At 41.1% G+C, this 20,413-nt stretch overlaps 1 protein-coding gene across 1 annotated transcript; it reads right to left on the bottom strand.

The window, feature by feature from the left end:
• Positions 1–282: 282 nt before the first annotated feature.
• Positions 283–20,164, bottom strand: LOC136878908 (uncharacterized). Its single transcript, XM_067152507.2, has 2 exons — positions 20,030–20,164; positions 283–2,848 (listed from the first exon to the last, which is right to left on the bottom strand). Exons 1-2 carry the CDS (start codon positions 20,106–20,108, stop codon positions 1,146–1,148), a joined length of 1,782 nt encoding a protein of 593 aa, XP_067008608.2. The 5' UTR covers positions 20,109–20,164; the 3' UTR covers positions 283–1,145.
• Between the last annotated feature and the right edge of the window lie 249 nt (positions 20,165–20,413).

The raw sequence follows: 20,413 nt of genomic DNA on the forward strand, positions 1-20,413 counted from the left end.
CTTAAATGTAAGTGTACAATCAAGACACCGATACCGGTAAACATGCGGTAAGGTTTCAACATCACCTCTACCATTTATCAACTCCAGACATGTAAACACGATTAGTATAAATAGTAATTTATATTTAAATTAAAATTAATTCACTTTGTACAGACATAAAGATAATTCCAAAATTTTTATACAAAAATTGATGCACGTGATCCTAGCCAAAACTAAAAATCTACTGATGAAAGAGATATTTACAATGATTGTAGTCATGGTATATCAGCTCAATCTCTCTTGCTCTCTCTCTCATTCGCACACAGACACACACATACTATCTGCATCTGACGAGAAGTTGCGGCACCTTTTAGGTACGGTACGAGTAACAGATGCTACACTCTAAGCTACAAACATTGATCGTGATAAACTGTGCGAGTTCTCTGAAACAGATGCATGTTCATTATTAAACTGTTTATTATGCAGTAATTACAGTAAATGTGAAACTAAAGCACAATATTGGTCTACCATTTTGTAACATCACAACAGCACCGCAGAGGGAACAGATGTTTATTGTCAGGCCTTGAGACTTGAGCCTGGCGCATGCGCAGAAGCTATGCTTACCTCTCGCACCCTTTACCCCTTATCCACGCGACATCTCGTCAGACCACCATAGTACATACGTACAAGCAATAATTCACATTTACACTGCAGTTTCGATAAAGATATTTTTTTTCCAAGCTATGAATTTTTGATGTGCGCAGTGCAGTTCCCTGGAAAAAAATAACCTGAGTCAAATCATTACATTTCTTGCTGGCTTATCACAATATGTTCTTCAAAATAAAATTACTGTATTTGGATTTGTAGTGTTTCAAAATAAAGCGTCCTTCTGAAAGTTTGCAAGAAACATGGGGAAAGTCTTCTTAGACACATGCTATGAAAAATGATTACTGTGTTCCTTTTCAGAAAATTTTAAAATGTTTATCTATAATTTAGAGCACCACATCGGAGGAGAGTCTTCACAACACATCACCTTACCATAAAGTGTATACGTATTGGGAAACATGGAATAGTATTGTGCATAATTATTACCTCAGATTTCGAAAGTAGAAGCATTACTTTGAACGAGCACTGAAGAGAGGGTCGTTTAGTTTCAGATAATTTTATTATTTTGCAAATATAATTGTATCACTCTCGGCAGATGAACTTGCTTTACTGGAAGAATAACTTCCTCCTGCACCAGCTCCGGCTCCTGAAGATGCAGATGACGAAGATTTAGACGAACTACCACTCCCACCATGGAGACCTCCATACCCACCACTTGAAGATGAGGAATCGCTCTTGGAGGAACTGGAGGAACCTCCATACCCTCCTCCGAATGATCCAGAGGATGATCCACTCTTAGAGGCACTTGACGATCCTGTTCCACCAGATCCTCCTCCATACGATCCTGAAGAAGCATCACTCTTGGAGTTACTAGATGAACCTCCACCACCGTATCCACCACCACTTCCTCCAATTCCTCCTCCACCACTAATTCCGAAACCTGCATTTCCACCCCCGCCTCCCCCTAAGTCTCCAAACACTTCCTTCACACCTTCAAGATAATCATTCGTGCCACCATATCCACCTCCTCCGCCTAGGCTGCCAGCGCTGCTGGACGCATCTGATTTACTTTGGGACGATGAACCACCAAATCCAGCACCACCGCCGTTATTATAGCCACCTTGGCCACCAAATTGTAAGTTTCCTCCGCCACCTCCATGCACTTTGTGATTGTTTCCTCCATAATGAAGATTGTCACCTCCGCTGCCTCCAAAACCTTTGTTTCCATTAGCTCCAAACTCAAAATTTCCACCTCCACCGCCTCCAAAACCTTTGTTTCCACCAGCTCCAAACTCCAGATTTCCGCCTCCAGCTCCGCCGCCTCCAAAACCTTTATTTCCACCAGCTCCAAACTCCAGATTTCCTCCAGAACCAAATCCACCAGAAGAACTTTGACTTTCAGCGTTACTGGATGCCTGGGAGCCACCGTAACCACCATTTCCTTTGTTGTATCCACCACCACCACCTCCACCATAGTTTCCACCTCCATTTCCTCCTCCGCTGACCCCAAAACCACCACCGCCATGTCCTTCTGCTCCACCTCCACCAACATATCCGCCATGTCCTCCTGCTCCACCTCCACCAACATATCCGCCATGTCCTCCTGCTCCACCTCCATCAACATATCCACCTTGATGACCTTCACCGTAGCCTCCTTTTCCTCCTCCATATATTCCACCATTTCCAACAATTCCAATTTCACCACCTCCAACAAATCCTCCATGACCACCGCCGCCAAATTCTCCAGCACCATGGTGATAATTCTTGCGGGGTGGTTGAGGTGGTGGGGGTGGTGGTACATATTCTGGAATATATACTTCTTTAACGTATCCTACAGGATATCTTCCGCCACCGCCACCTCCTCCATATGATCCAGAGGAACTCTGGCTTTCTGCATTACTTGATGCACCGCTGCCGCCTCCTCCTATATATCCGGGACTGTATCCTCCCCCACCGCTTGATGCCTTTGCGGAGGACTCTGCCGAAGACTGAGCTCCACTCCCTCCAAAACCTCCAAAGCCTTGTGAACCGGCGTTAGATGAGGCTGAACTTTGGCTTCCACTTACGCCAAAGCCACCTCCTCCACTGCTTGAGTGAGAGTTAGCTGCTGAAGTGGAAAGAGCTCCTGAGATACCAAATGGGAGTGAGCCTCCTAGAGAGATGCTGTGAGCATTTGAACTAGACTCTGATCCAAGCCCTCCTCCGAGGATTGTCTTCCCAATATTTCCCAGCAAGCCACCAAGGAGATGACGCCTCACGCGCTCTAAAGAAAGAAAAAAACCCTTTAGAAATCATAAATTTTTATGAATTGGAAACATGAATAATATGTAACCTACTAAACAGTAGGCAAATAGACTTCAATCAATATAAAACTTAACAAAGACAAATTCAAAATAATTTGACTTTGCATTATATGAGATGCCGTCTTTTTATCTTGGTTTCCTTCCATAAACTTAAATTAAACGCATTGCTACCTTTGTGAACCTGATAACATGATTTTTATTCGTTGTATAAAAAATAAAAAAAGTGTAAAGTTTTATGTTTTGTTCATTACAGTTTCAGCCGTTCTCCAACTCCAACTGTGCCAATAATGTTAAAGATTTTATTTGAGTTTGGATATTCTGAATTTGCAATATTTCCTTGTTAAATGAAGTTCGAAAATATTAGGTGTGCGTAATTGTTGTCGAATAGCACTGTCCGATAATACAACTACACCTTGAAATAGTAGCTTATCCTATTAAGTGTGTTGTTTCGTTATGGAAGAATAAAATCTTTTACACTAAGCAAATTTTGATGATAATAATTTGTCAGAATAGAGAGGTCAAAGGAATTATAGGGGTGTGGTACTTTGCTGTTGACCCGGCCTAACCTACACCCCCTTCTCCTTCCCCTCATTAAGTGTTTTCAACCCCGCTGTTGCACGGTAATAATTATGTGTAGTCATTGACAGTACTGACATAACTGTGGAAGCATTCATTGTCCAGAGAATAATCACACTGGGAATTTTTTCTCGTTTCTTTCGTCTTCTGTGCAGTGATTAAATACATCTTCTTGCTTTCACAGGTAAAATTCGGATTATTCCTTTTTATGTGTCAATTTTTTATAGAATAATATGTAAAAAAAAGTACTTTCTAAGCTATTTTCGGAGATTATTTAATTATTTTTGTCATAGTATTTCCAAGTTCTTGCGTTGTGTTTTGGTATAATTTACGGCATACTCAAGAGTTTTTAGGTCATAAAAGTCTAAACTCGAATGTATCTATAACATCGACGTTAGCAAAATCTAGCATAATTTCACCATTTTCGTTAAATGATCATTCCTTAACTGTATTTGATAAATCATAGAACATTTCGGTCGTGATGAACACGTCCACTGTTGATTTCTTATTAATGTATTATTATTGCGAATTTAAGAGACTCGCAAGTATGAGATTAGTAACTCCTGTAATTTGCGTGATTTTTGTCGAATAGCACTGTACGATAATAAACTTACGCCTTGAAATAAGCAGCCACTCGTATTAGTTGCGCTGTTTAGTAGTGGAAGAAGAATGACATCGTTTACATTGAGTACGGTGTGGTAACAACAAGATTAAAGTAAGGGAAGTTTATTTCAAGTTAGGAAATTGTTCTAGTTTGTTGTGGTAGCACTGTAGGAAATTCTTAACCTGCTTCTACTCTGAATCGTGTGTTGGAAGTTTTATGGAACTAAACATAAACAGTACAGAATTGCACTCGTCTGAACGAAGTCTTGCTGGATTTAAATAGTTCGCCTCCTTGATTTCGACAATTTGTGGTCTCGTCCAGGGTGGCATTGAGTAACTTTCCAATATTTACAGAGGGGTCCTATGAACATTGGTCGCAAACCCGATATCTTCGGCGTTATGGTCAACTACCACTACCATCAATGATCACGATGTTGAAATAATTTACGGAGGGTCGAGTGCAACCAAAGACGGAAATACGTTCCTACCTACACCTACAGTACTAGCGTGTTTTGTTATGGTCCTATGATAATAATAATAATAATAATAATAATAATAATAATAATAATAATAATAATAATAATAATAATAATAATAATAATAAGCGGGCGAGTTGACCTTGCGGTTAGAGGCGTGCGGCTGTGAGTTTGCATCCGGGAGATAGTGGGTTCGAATCCCACTGTCAGCAGCCCTGAAGATGGTTTTCCGTGGTTTCCCATTTTCACACCAGGCAAATGTTGGAGCTGTACCTTAATTAAGGCGACGGCCGCTTCCTTCCAACTCCCAGGCCTTCCCTATCCCATCGTCGCCATAAGACCTATCTGTGTCGTAACGCCACTAGAAAAAAGTAATGGCCTGTCTCTGGGGAGGCCTGGTGCAGGTCTTTCAATTGACACCGTATAGGTGACCTGCGCGTCTGTGAGGATGGCGTCATACCTATGATGAATTCTAATGATGAAGATGGCACACACACTCAGCCCCCGAGCCATTGGAATTAACCAGTTAAGATTAAAATCCCCGACCCGGCCTGGAATCGAACTCGGGACCCTCTGGGCCAAAGGCCAGCGCGCTAACCATTTAGCCATGGAGCCAACCGTGATGATGATGGGGCACCGGCCCATTTTCATAATGTGGTTAAGCGATACCTAACACGATCTTCCATGAGCGATGGATTGGGTGGGGAAGGCCAGTACCTTGGCCTGCTCTTTTACCTGACCTTAACACTTTTTATTTTTGGGTTTGGGGTCATGTAAAGACCGCGGTGTATGCGGTAGCTATAAATGATGTGGATACACTACGAGAACGAGTGTTCAGTGCCTGTGATTCATCCGGATACAGCCAGGGGTGTTGCAACGAATGCATGATTTCATGCGATGTAAGGCGAAGGCTCCGTAGCAATGGATGGCGGTCACATGTTGTGAAGAGTAGGTCAAAGATCACTGATGGTAGTGGTAGTTGACCATAACTCTGAAGATATTGTGTTTGCGACCAATGTTTATAGGACCTTTCTTCCTTCCTCTATTGCGTGCTGCCTCCTCTGTACATATTAAAACCTTTTCATGCACACTCTGTATATGAAAAGGTCGCCCCAAAATTGACACGCATATTCTTTGTGCGTGGGAAGTGAAATCTGTGGTTTTTATTGACTCCTCGATAATTTTTTAAAACATCTTCACCATTTCTATACCGGCGGTGTAGAGGAAATAATTGAATAGAGAAGATAAAGTAAGAAACTAATATAGCTGAAATTGAACATTGAGCAGAGCATGCGTTGACATAAATGCCTTTCTCTCGTCCTTTCCCCGGGAACTCGCCCATGATCTCTCTTCCCGGGAACTTTTCTGAAGGTGATTAGTTTTTTATTTTTTTTTCTAAGTTGTTCTCCTCACTTCGCATGGTCTGGCCAAGGGATTGTAAAACTCTCCGTTTTCATATTGATGATAAATCTGATTCTGAGGTTGAGCTCCGTAAGGATGGAGTCGTTGATGTGAAATGCTGTCCAAGATATGTGTAACATTATTTACCAGCACCATATTTCAATAGGATCTATTTTCTACAGGTCTGTAGCTTCAAGAGTCCACGTCTCGACTTCACAAAGGACAATGTTAAATATCGGACGATATACTACTTTTATGATCATTAGTAACGAGACGGAGGGATCATTCTACAAATGAGAGAAATTCATAATGAACACCTTAGCGAGATCATTCAATATTACCTTTCATCCCCACCGGGCGAGTTGGCCGTGCGCGTAGAGGCTCGCGGCTGTGAACTTGCATCCGGGAGATAGTAGGTTCGAATCCCACTATCGGCAGCCCTGAAGATGGTTTTCCGTGGTTTCCCATTTTCACACCAGGCAAATGCTGGGGCTGTACCTTAATTAAGGCCACGGCCGCTTCCTTCCTACTCCTAGGCCTTTCCTATCCCATCGTCGCCATAAGACCTATCTGTGTCGGTGCGACGTAAAGCCGCTAGCAAAAAAAAAAAAAAACCTTTCATCCTCTTTACCGTAAGTGGAATTTTTCTGACTTCCATACTGTTACGGCAGATAAAAATACAACAGTACTGGCAGTATATTTTCGGTACCCGTCCGTTTATTTCTTGTGAACCATCGGTGGAATACAGGAAAGCCTGGTATGTAACCGGTGGTAAACACAGAAATTGCATCTTTTCCTCTTTAAGGTTACCTTGGATGATACTGCACTTCTCTTTGGAAGCGTTAATTCATCTGATAGTTATTTACAACGTTGGTAAAACTGCAGATATTTGTACATTCGTCAAGTTTTCTAGCCTTTATTGATAGCTTCAGGGGTTTTTAGGCTAGTTGGCCGTGTGGTTAGTGGCGCGTAGCTGTGAGCTTGCATTCGGAAGATAGTGGGTTCGAACCCCACTGTCGGCAGCCGTGAAAATGGTTTTCCGTGGTTTTACATTTTCACACCAGGAAAATGCGGGGGTGTATATTAATTAAGGCCACGGCCGCTTCCTTCCCACTCCTAGCCCTTTCCTGTCCCATCGTCGCCATAAGATCTATCTGTGTCGGTGCGACGTAAAAGTAACTCTTGGGAGTTGTACATCCCATATCACAGCCGCCAAGCACGACCGATACCCGCGCCGCACATCGCGATTTCTCTTTTGTGACAAAACCTGAATTCCCCGCTAACTCTACTAAGAAGGGATAGAGGAATGAATCGGTAAGAAAGCATGTGCCACCGGCTGAATACAAATGATGCTCTCTGAGGCCGACGTGACGTGTTAATAAATATATCTCTACTGACTTGAATATATCTCACTACAGGTTACTCTAAATGTCTCCGCTTGTACACGAGGCAGTAGTCGTTGTCTACGGAAGGACATTTTACCCCACGTTTTAAATTATGACATTTAAAATTATATGGTTATTTGGTCATCTTTCAGAATAGTGTTAAACAATCAGACTATCTGAAGTAGCAAGGGATGAGTAATACTGAGTAATTAGTTATCTATAATTATAAAAGGAAGTGTCTGTCTGTCTGTCTGTCTGTCTGTCTGTGCGTGATGCCCAGCAAAATCTACAGCACGCAGAGATCTGAAATTTTGAACACAGGTAGATGGAAAGGGGTCCGAATGCACCTCGAAGCCGGAATTTTCATTTTCGCTTTCGTTGGTGAGTTATGAACGAAAAACCATCGGAAACGTGCATTGGGATATGACAATCCAACGTGCTGTCACCAAGATTAAATGCATCGAGTCTCTGTCGCTAGGCAACGTACATAAGGTAGGTAGAGAACACAATATTCAAGGAGCCATTTTATGTCCAGGGCGTAGGAAACCGTGTTTGGTCTTATATTGGTGTGAGGGCATATGACGCATATATGGCATATGAACACGGCTCTGAATCTGATGACGAATATTATTGAAGCCACCGTCATTACTGAGCATGCTGTGGATTGAGTAGTGTTCCTCGGACTGTAGCTCCATTCAGCAGGAAGCCATTTTCGGTCCGCGACACGAGGAGCCTTCAGCCCGTAATATTCGGAAGTGTTTCATTGTACGTGTGCGAAGCCCAGTCAAATCTACGGCACACAGACATCTGAAATGTTGACATAGGACAATCGCTTAAAGTTATGCGACTCCATCTTCGAAAACGATGCTTTTGCCATTGTCAACTGTACGTGGATTGTTCAAGAGTTCGAAAGGCAAACACAATACAGTATACATCTTACCTCCAAATGGAAGGACATTAATATAGTTTATTCCGAAGCTCTATAAGGAAACAATATATTTTGTATTATATAACATAGTCTTTTACATGGTTTTAATATTATTTGTACCATCCATCAACTCGGTATCTTAAGCATTGAAAGTAACAACATAATAAAAATGAAATAATGCATTTCATGCAATTTACGTCAAAACGATGTGAGTTAATAAATATTATGTTTTAATTTGCTTTTAAATAAATAGTTTAGAAACAGCTAACGGTTCAATTAATAAAAGCGGGCAAAGCCGCGGGCACATGCTAGTTAGTTATAAGATGAAATACTGTACAGCATATACGGTACTGCAGTCGATTCTTATTTAGTGGTTATTCTCAATCAATCACAATACAGGTTTCATTTTATTACAAAAAATAGCATTTTCTATCGGGAGAGTCTGCAGTGATAAGAATCGAGGGCTGCGAATAAAAAATAATCCAGAAACGAGGGTGGCAGGCTAGAGTTTGTCACCTCTCCTTTTCAACGTTGATACGGAATAGGCGGCAAAGAAAACCAAAGAGGAATTTAGGAATGGAATCACAATTCAAGGAGAAGGAACCGACACCGAGGTTCACCGATAATATTATTATTCTATCTGTGTTAATCTCGACGAACTGATGAATGGTACAAACAAAGTCTTGGAGTACTAGATGAAAATAAGTAAATACAGAACAAAATTAATGAATTCAATCGAGTGAAATTAAGTGATGCAGGCAATATTAGTTTAGTGACTAAAGAAGATGAATATTGTTACTTGAGAAGTAGAATAACTAGCGATGGTGGAATTAAGGAGGACATGAAATGCAGACTAGCACAAACAAGTAAGGATTTTATTAATAAAAGAAATTTGCTACTTCGAACATTGTTAGACAAATTAGAAATATGTTCTTGAAGACGTTCGTCTGGTGCGTGGCAATGTATGGAAGTGGAACATGGACAACCACTAGTGCAGAAACAGGAGGAATATCATATTTTGAAATGTGGTGTTACATAGGAATGGTAAAGGTGGGATGGAGAGATCGGATCACGAATGCAAAGGTACTGAATCGAGTTTGCAGAGAACGAGTTGGCGAAATTCGACCAGAAGAATAGATAGACACATCTTTAGACACCCAGAACTTATTCAATTAGATTTTGAAGGAAGAATAGCGGTAGACCGAGGCATGAATATGCCAAATAGACCGAGCGAGTTGGCCGTGTAGTTAGGGGCGCGCAGCTGTGAGATTGCATTTGGGAGAAAGTGGGTTCGAACCCCACTGTCGGCATCCCTGAAGATGGTTTTCCGTGGTTCTCATTCTCAGACCAGGCATATGTTTGGACTGTATCTTAATTAAGACCACGATCGCTTCCTTTCCTAGCTCATCGTCGACATAAGACCTATCTGTGTCGGTGCGGCATAAAGCACATAGTTAAAAAATGACAAACAGATAACAGTAAATGTAAGAGATAATAGGCCTAGTTACGTAGAAATGCATTTTCTTTACAATAAATTTGCTTTACGTCACACCAACACAGGTAGGTCTTATGGCGACGATGGGATAGGAAAGGCCTAGAAGTGGGAAGGAAGTGGCCTTGGTCTTAATTAAGGTACAGCCTCAGCATTTAGTTTGTGTGAAAATGGGAATCCACGGAAAACCATCTTGAGGGCTGTTGACAGTGGGATTCGAACCCACTATCTCCCGGATGCAAGGTCACAGCTACGCGGACCTAACCGCACGGCCAACTCGCCCGGTAATGAAAATTTTAGCACAGGGTAAGGTGGCAAGGACAGCTGCATCAAAGCAGTTCATGGACTGATGGCCAAAACCGCAATAAGAACACATTCATTCTCCTGGTGGCCATTGGCATTGATTCACGACTCAACCAATAATAATGATTTGTGTTAAGCGTTACTTAAATTACCAATCGCCTTAAGGGACGCCATAGAGCCGAAATTTCGGCGTTAAAAGAGGATTTCCTTACCTGCCAAGAAATTACTGATACAAGCGTCTCGTGTTTTAAACGAGAGATCACAAGACTGGCCTTACGTAGCCATGAAGGCCCTTGAAGAGTGGAAAGGAAAAGCTTCCAACATGCATAACATCAGCTATAAATCTGATATCAGGACCATATATCTATTCAGAAATGGAAGACTCGTTTCAAACTTTCTCATCTTTCCAAGAGAAAATCGAGTCCATGTCCTTCCCTGCGAACCAAGAATGCCTTTGCCGTCGTGGATAAGCAGCCTCTTCTCTCGGGTTTAAGCTCTCTTACATCATAACCGACTGATTACGGATTCATCTCCAAAATCTTGAACTGAAGTAGTTCCTACCTACCTGAGGTACGCATTTGGCCAATCCTACAAGTTTTCGTAGAATCTGTATCACAAGGATATACATTGCTATTTCAAAAATCTCAGTTGAATTCGCTTGAATTCTCACCACGTCAACTTAAATCAGAGGCAATGTGTAATATATTTGAACAAGCCACTGAGATTTCAGTTGCCACCGCCAGCTGTTAAACTTTCGTCTTTCTATCCTTTTGTTCATAATAAAAATCTAGATTTTTCCTCTAACTAGTTGCAGACCTTCTGATGTTGCACCATTCGGCAGTCTGGCTACCAATTTCGATATTCCTATTGTGTTGTTGTGTAGAAACGAAAGCTGAACTCTACTGGACGATTCTTATCGCTAAGTTAAATTCATATTATCGACTGATACTTATTGCACCACTGGATATATTCAGCATAACAAGAACAATGACATGGGGCGTCAATTTTTTATAATGCTCTTCAAAAATAGACTACATCTATCGGGGTCGAACCCAAGAACTTGGGAATACGATTCGGATACTGCCATTGATCCAATGAGGCAGCCAATTATATTGATTAGACTAAAATAACATACTAGAAGGCCATCTCGAGTCGGAATTGCACGAAACAAATGAGGAAGGTCAGCCTATGACGGCTTCACGCATCGTACACTAATTTATGTTCAAGGATTCGCAGCAGGCAGCGAATTTCACACTATAAACAACGTGCACATTTGTTAGGATGCCTCTCCTTGTTCAAGTTCATAATATAACGGATGTAGTAAACCAGAAAGGAAACACTGATTTGTCGACAATGTCCTGTTGACATAATGGAACAGTCATTTGGAGCAGAGGGACATCCTCATCAACTCTATCAATACTGCCATCTGCCTTATTGTTACGAACACCTAGTGGAGGCATAGGAGAGTGGAGACTGAACCTTCCCCTCCAAAAACTGCTACTCACTGGAGAATCGTGCCAGTGTATCAGTCTAGTCGTAAGGGTAGCCTTAGCCCATTCCGTCCCATAGGACATAGAAAGGAATGGTTCTGAAATATTAAGTACAGACATTAAAGCCTTTCCAAGGTACACAACTCGAAAACGAACGTTCAATAGCTGCTAACTTATAGTAACATTACCATGTCGGTTAGTTCTATGGATGCAAAACTGTCTTCACGTAAGTATATGTTTGTTTAAAAAGCAACCGGTAAATTGTCCCATAAGAAGTCTGACGATCCACTCAATATTAGCTCTTTTGTTCAAAGAACAGAAACTCTCCAAAGGACGATTTCAAATTATTTTTAATAGATGTATTTTGGTCACATAGGCACCTAACAAGAAAACAGAACTCTTTTTGCCAGCGTGTTAACTTAGCGCTAACATTGTTATTTTTCCGGCGACGATGGAATGGGGATCAAAGCAATCGTGGCCTTAAAAGATATACTCCCAGTGCCTCGTCTGAAAATGGGAAAACAGGAAAAATAATCTCCAGTGCAGTCGATGGTGGGATTCAAACTCGGCATTTTCCAAATTACACGACCTATACCGCGTAGTCAGCTCACTCGACGCGAAGAGAACTGCTGTTGCTTATTGTTGATTCTTGGTCTTCCAACAAAGACAATCAGTGCATCCAAGATCACAATCACGAATGACATCGTTTTCCATTGAAAAGTGATGTCTCTGAGCGAAATGGCTGCGCGGTACGGGCTTCGTAGCTATTAGCTTGTATTTGAGAGATGATGATTTCAAATCTGCATCTATTAATGCCACAGCTGCTGCCCATCCAGTCTTAATCCTTTCCTATCGTCGAGTCACTAAAAGCTTATACGTCCCAGTGTGACGATAAATAGCCATTAACTAACTAACTAACTAACTAACTAACTAACTAACTAACTAACAATACTTTGAGTACTAGGTCCGTATATCTCATAAGATTTGAGCAGAACGGCGTAGAAGCCTAATCAAATTGATTTTTCAGTGAAGACATATACTTTTTCTATAGGCCCCTACATGTTTACAGATCTTTTTTTTTTTTTGCTATTTGCTTTACGTCGCACCGACACAGATAGGTCTTATGGTAACGATGGGATAGGAAAGGCATAGGATTGGGAAGGAAGCGGCCATGGCCTTAATTAAGGTACAGCCCCAGCATTCACCTGGTATGAAAATGGGAAACCACGGAAAACCATCTTCAGAGCTGCCGATAGTGGGGTTCGAACCCACTATCTCCTGTATGCAAGCTCAAAGCTGCGCGCCCCTAACCGCACGCCCAACTCGTCCGGTGTTTACAGATCTATCAAAACGAATTTATAAGATAACAGATGTGGTTCTTACATTTCCTATGACAATAGGAAACACTCAGATGACGCAAGGAGATAGCTACATGGACTATTTAAATATTACAATCTAAACTTAGAAACATAGCATCTTCGTTCTGGACACGAACACTTACCACAGGTAAACAGAACCCGCTCAACTGTTAAGAGAAGTAAGGAAATCATAAGTTAAGAAGGGTGCGATAAGACTTTCGGGTGGACTAGAACTCCAATCTATTCTTCCAGTCTATTCCTCCAGAGCGGCCATCGCTTGAAAACATCACCTTCATAACTGATGAACGTGATGAAACTGATGAAAGGGACGGCTGTGCCTGGGAAAATCTGAGACTGTTTTGATTAAACCAGAGCAAGTGATCAAGTAGTTATGTTTTTATCTCTGAATGTCATCGTCCCTTACACAAGGATTTAATGGTTATACAAATGGACTACAAAGTGATCAGACCCTATTCAAATTCCCTGAACTATGTGACTTCGGAGCTCTTTGGGCATGTAAACGCTGTAATGTTGACGATAAGCGTTTGCTAGCTAGTACTCTCTCCTGAAGAATACGGCAAATCCGTCTTCTTCAGCAAGTTTTACATAGCAAAAACCTGCCAGTGAATTTTGACAAGGTCATTATCATATTAAATTTTCTGAATGCGACATTCCACTTGAAATCGGACAATAGACTGCAAAACGATGAACTTTCAAAAAATTACGATAAGTTTAATATAGATGTAGACAATTTTGAAAAATCAAGATGTTTAAAGAATATTTTCCGAACTGAAATAGCGCTCAGTCGATAATTCATTATATAATATTATTTTCAATGACTTCGAAGTTCTTTACTTTAGTCATGTGTAATGAGTTTTAATTTTAACACATATACTAAAGGAGTTTAAATAATATTAATTGCTTTACGGCTCACGGTTTTCGGAGGCGCCGAGATGCCAGAATTTAACCCCGGAGGAGTTCTTTTACGTGCCAGTAAATCTACCGACACGAGGCTGACGTATTTGAGCACCTTCAAGTACCATCGGACTGAGCGAAGATCGAACCTGTCAAGTCGGGGTCAGAAGGCTATCGCCTCAACCGCCTGAGCCACTCAGCTCGGCTTTAATGATAAACAAATTATGTAAGTTATTTGCCATATCTTTGGGATAACACTGTAGTTAAAAATGTTAATTTTATTTTCTTCCAAAATAAAATATATTTGAACACATCCTTTTAGTCTACAGTTGAATAAATCTGCATTGACAAATTTATTGGGGACGGTAGGGATGTATGAATGAAAAAGATAACAAAAATACCATGGCGAGTTTGGGCCTCCGCAAAAACCACGTGGCTACTCAAAAAACGAATGGCAACATATCGCATGTTCAATGAGGTGTACCGATTACATTTTGTGCAAGGCTGTATAATATTAGGCGCGAATTTCGAAAACTGAACAGTTAATTTCACTTCCTTACAATTACAGGACGACCCTCAAAATTTTATTTTGAAGAGGGAACTGTAGTGACTTTCAAAATATTTTGTTAATGCGGAGAAGTTGGTCAAATTTAACAAGTATTTTTTCAGAACATGTTAATAAATAACTTAATTCCTAATACAGTGAAGGAATGAACGTTTACTAGTTTGTTCATAATATTTCTGTAAAAAGTTGAATGTCGGAAAAATATACTATATTCAAGATTTCAACGGTTACAGCATAATAACAAAGTAGAAAATTATGCTTCAAAATTGAACACTTAGGCCTAATCTATGCGACAAGTTTTGAGTAAACCATTTCAGCATAAAAATAAACGTGGGGAATTTCCGTACTTAAGATTCATGACCTTCAACCCATCATGTCTGATTATACGTGTAGCAAGAGATTGCACCTGAAGCAAACTTCTTCCCACTAACACATCTCCAAGGTCTGTAACCACATCACCATGTGTGTAAATCTTTTTTTTTTTTTTTGGTAGTGATTATTTGACACTTACAATGCTTCCACCAGCTGGTAAGTTCTTGTGTGAATAACGGAATGAAGGAAAGGTCAAAGCGCTTAGCATACCTAGACTCCTAATATAAAGCGGAAAACTAAAGTTTGTAAATGATTAAAGCATTCGACTTTCTCTCGAACGTCGTTTATTTAACATTAGTAGAAAGAAAATGTAATCTTAAAGGAGTAGGACCAAATTAATTCCAGTAAATATTACGTTGTCCGCCTCTGTGGTGTAGTGGTTACTGTGATTAGCTGCCACCTCAGGAGGCCCGGGTTCGATTCCCGGCTCTGCCACGAAATTCGAAAAGTGGTACGAGGGCTGGAACGGGGTCCAATCAGCCTCAGGAGATCAACTGAGTAGAGGTGGGTTCGATTCCCACCTCAGCCATCCTGGAAGTGGTTTTCCGTGGTTTCCCACTTCTCCTCCAGGCAAATGCCCAGGTGGTACCTAACTTCAGGCCACGGCCGCTTCCTTCCCTCTTCTTTGTCTATTCCTTCGAATCTTCCCATCACCCCCCCCCCAAGGCCCCTGTTCAGCATAGCAGGTGAGGCCGCCTGGGAGAGGTACTGGTCATCCTCCCCAGTTGTATCCCACAACCCAGAGTCTGAAGCTCCAGGACACTGCCCTTAAGGCGGTAGAGATGGAATTTCTCGCTTAGTTCGAGGGAAAAGCCGACCCTGGATGGTAAACCGATAAAGAAGAAGAAGAAGAAATATTACGTCGTAATTTTAAATAGTTCAGTAGGCCTATAGAAATGCTATATGTATATTATGTTGTTCACGTTACGTCCCACTAAGTACTTTTTACGGTTTTCGGAGACGCCGAGATGCCGGAATTTAGTCCCACAGGAGTTCTTTGACGTGTGAGCAAATCGACGGACAAGAGGCTGGCGTATTGGAGCACCTTCAAATACCACCGGACTGAGCCGGGATCGAACCTGCCAAATTGTGGTCAGACGGCCAGCGCTTCAACCGTCTGAGCCACTCAGCGCGGCAAGAAACGCTCAGGTCACCACATATGGTATGGAGGTTTGCTTGTTACTGGATTAATAATTTTCTTCCTCTAATAATAATAATCATAATGACATATCGTCTTTGGAGAGGGTTGGTCCAGTTCTTTTGAGTTGACTCCCTATAGGCGACCTGCTCGTCTGTGAATGGAGCCCTACCTCCGATGAATTATGATGTTGAAGACCAGAGGAAATAACCAATGAAATTGAAAATCCTCGACCCGACCTGGAACAGAACCTGGGGCGCCTTTGACAAAAGGCCACCATGCCTTTAGCTTTGGAGCCGGACAATTTATTCTTTCTTTTTAGAAATTCAAATGTTAACCACAAAATAAGGGGAAATTGTTAGCATCTTCTGTAATAAATAACGTTCCCATTGCTATAAGAATTATTGCCATTTACATTAACGTTAATCCAAATCCTCCCAAAAGTCTTTTAAAAAAAGCATAACTGTGTTCCACGGGGAAACCAAGGGACTACCTAGCCGAGGCCGTAAAGGCGTGTTCAGTTCACCCGGAAGGACAAGGGTTCGATTCTCTGTCAGGAAGTGGACACATTTAAGAAACGAGACTTCAACTTTGGAGCGGCACGTAGTCCTAAGGTTCACGCAGCCTGCACCAAAGATGAGTATCAAATTAATTCCTGGGAGCAAAGGCGGCCGAGGATAGAGCTAACCTCTTCTATCCCACTGAGTGCCGAAGTTAAGGACAGCGGTCCCCCTGTGGGTGTGGGTGGTAGAATCACACCGTCGGTATCTCCTGCCTGTCGTAAGAGGCGGTAAAGAAAGGGGCCCGAAGGGCTCTAAACTTGGGAGCGTGCGTTGGCGACCCCGTGTCCTTCAGCTGAGTCATGGCATTGTTTCCACTTACTTGTGCAAGCTCCTCACTTTCATCTATCCTATCCTACTTCCCTTGATCAACTCTTGTTCTTTTCCGACCACGACGGTGTTAGATATCGAGGCTGGGGAGTCTTTCATTTTCACGCTCTTCGTAGCTCCTGTTTTTCTTAGGCCGATGCCTTAATTTTTCGAAGTGTTGGACCCCTTCCAATTTTCCGCTCAGATTAGGGGTTAATAGAGGACGGTCGCTTGGTTGTACTTCCTCTTAAAACAATAATCACAACCAATTACGGACCTTCAAGGGCCTTCCAAAGGCCTTCATGGTTTCTACGGAGATGAATCGAAGCCACATCCTTCCGGGTAAACCAAGCACGCCATTACTGCCTCCGCTAGGTAGCCCCTTTAATAATAATAATAATAATAATAATAATAATAATAATAATAATAATAATAATAATAATAATAATAATAATAATAATCTTATGGACTCAGCTACAAGGTTGCAGACCTACGTAAACATTTTGTCGCTCTCATTTGCTGGATTTAGATACAAAGAGGAACTTTCCGGGGATCGAACCCATGAACTTGTCTTCAATAATTCAAGTCAGTATATTCTAGTGTGAATGCACATGTACATTTAAATAATGTCTCCTTAAATTTCAAAGTATTTGATTATATGCCTAGTTAATCATGTATCACGTCAAAATTGATGCATAGAAACGTAGATACTGTCAAATCAAAATGCTTGAGCACTGTAGCTGAGTTCTTATTTCAGTAGGTAAGAAATCCAAGACAATTAAATGTCAGGTTGGGAATACAAATCTGGAACAGGTAGATGATTTCAGGATGTATGTTCACCCAGGATGGTGGTATAGTAAGTGAGAGTAAAACAAGGTGCAGCAGCAATGCTAATACAGTGAGTTCACAGTTGCGATAAACAGTATTCTGTAAGAAGTAAGTCAGCTCCCGGACGAAACTCTCTTATCATCAGTCTGTTCTCAGATCAACTTTGCTTCACGGGAGCGAAAGCTGGGTGAACACAGGATATTTTATTCATAAGTTACAAGTAACTAACATGAAAGTGGCAGAAATGATTGCTGTATGTATTGCACCCATATCCCGAGGGTACAGTATGTATGTATGTATGTAGTATTATTACAGTTGCTCAAAAATGATTAAAGTGCATAGTATTGTGTAAGTTACTTCCAGGTACTTTTCTCAAAAACAATTGGACCTACAGATATAATGTTTGTTGGTGGTATCCACGGTCTTTTAAATCTAAATGGGAGGTGAATTATATTTTGTTAATACCGGTAATTAAAATATTAAGTCTAATGACATACAATACCATCCCTTCATTCCTTGTTTTTAACTATACAGAGTGCAGAATAACTGAAGTTCGCGTGGTTATTTATCATATGGAACTGTTTACAGTAGTTCTCAGCCTACGAATCGTCGGGTTCTCACTAAGACATACAATTTCACCCCTTTAATGAGTACTGTACGTTTTTAAAAGTGGCGCGGTGTTCGGTTTTTTACGAATTCGTGCACAAATCTGTACACATATATTATAAAGATAGGGAGTGTGAGTTTCTTTATGCGTTAAGGATAACATTAGAAACTACACATCCGATTTCAGTAGTTCTTTCGCAGTTAGAAAGCTTCTTTCCAGATTATCATAGACCATATCGACTTTTCTGGAGAAGAAGCATTTTTTGTTTTTATTGTTGAACAATTCACAGAAATTGTGCGCCTGGAACTCGTAAAAGCGAATAAGATGCTTGAATTGTAAGTGTTATTCAAACTAAATTATTAAATTTCTACAAAAACGCATGTTTCTCCCTAACTCAAACAATTTTCCAGGAAATATGTTTTCTTTGATTTGGCGCATGTTATATCCGATAAAAGCCAAAATAAAGGTTGGTCTTTTAAAAGAAAAGAAACACACGAGTTAGAATTGAATTTCAAAACGCACATCCATGTGTATTTTCTTCATAACAGTTTGCCAGATAATTGCACATTTACCCTGTTCAAGGTGTATTAGGAGCGGAGGGTGGTACTGATGGATCGTTAAGGGCGAAAATCTTTGCTATTATTAAGGGATGCAAGTCAAAAAAGTTATACTTTTTTACTCTGTGAGAGGAAGTTTGAGGGGCAGTGAAGGAATATGTCGACCAGCAACATAAAATGTACGTTTGGGACTCTCATAAGAAAATATACTAATTTGTTACAAGTACTGTTTCTGGAATAAGTAATATTTCCTTGCTACAGTCTTGTACTCAGTAATTGATTTAGAGGCTGAGAGGAGAGATGAAATTTGACAGAAAATGTGTTCAGGGACAAGATATTATTGGAATGTTCATTATTGTTACCGACATTGAGCAAATCCGCGGGAGGAGCCGCAGGAACTCCTAGTACAAAATGAAATAGCATGAAATTCGAATCCAGTGTCATGAATGAAGATTTTGGAAATATGTAAAACGGGTAGTATTGCGAAGAAAAAACATTTTAGGGGCATTATGTGGACGTGATTAGCAGAATGATCGAGGTTCGAATCCAAATGACATTAGTGTGGAATTTTCACCTAAAAATGTACGTAGTACCATGAAGAGATTTGGGATTTAATTCCCCAGTTAAAGCACTATCCGGGCATGGTAGTGTAGTGGACGGCATCGCGTTCGAATCCCGGGCAATGCATGTGGAATTTTCGAAATGAAAAGTCCCATTCCCTTGGTTCGGATTCCACGTTGACTAGAGGTTCCGTCGCTGTGATCACCTTATATACAGTAACACAATATAAGCTTGTTTTTTAAAACTCTATTAAAAATAAGAAGTCTCTGGCTATTCCCACTAACTGTGTAATTCAGCCAGGCATAGTAATGTGAGGAGAATATTCCACACCAGCTCTATAAACAAATCGGAACTATTTTATACCCATACATATTCAAATATTAACTATTTGGCCTAGTTTTACGGCTGCATGCCCTTCCTCACACCAAACCCATGTGGAGGGATGTATCCACTATTGTGTGTTTCTGTGGTGGTTTTTGTACTGTGATGTGTTGTATGTGAATGAAGATGTGAATTAGGCTAAGGTGAAATCTCGGAGCCAGAAGAACTACCCATACGTATTACAGTCTCCGGCCCTGCCGGAAATCGAACCCGTCCCTTTGACCATTCCGCCAAGAAACCGGACCGGAGAAGTAGTGTCTAACACATGATTGTTGTGAGATAAATGTACAGTAATTGCTTCAGTTGACAACAACAAATCAAATCACTGTTACTTACTGTCATGGTGTGGCACATCCCGTGATTGAACTGTCACTGCTATTATGGTGAATGTTATCCAAACCGTCAGCAGCCTCATGATGCGGCTGTCGGTTCGTACACACACTAGAGTAACCTTGTTAAAGTGATGCCGGCCGTCTGGAGGGCTGAGGCTTTTATACAAGAGAACAGGAGGCTGTGTTTACGTACATGACAACCTCCAGGTGGGGGGAGGGGGAGCCCATAGTGACGTCACTCACTTGCTCCCACCATCGTGACATCCCAACTATAATTATTATTATGGCCAAGCTCAAAGAATTCTTCTTCGTACAGCGTTCTATCGCCTGCCTTAATGTCTCGTACTTTCCCAGCTGGTCAACGCTGGAACCGGCTGTAAATTATTTT

This window comes from Anabrus simplex, chromosome 8, assembly GCF_040414725.1.
Source record: "Anabrus simplex isolate iqAnaSimp1 chromosome 8, ASM4041472v1, whole genome shotgun sequence".
Classification (NCBI taxonomy): Eukaryota; Metazoa; Arthropoda; class Insecta; order Orthoptera; family Tettigoniidae; genus Anabrus; species Anabrus simplex.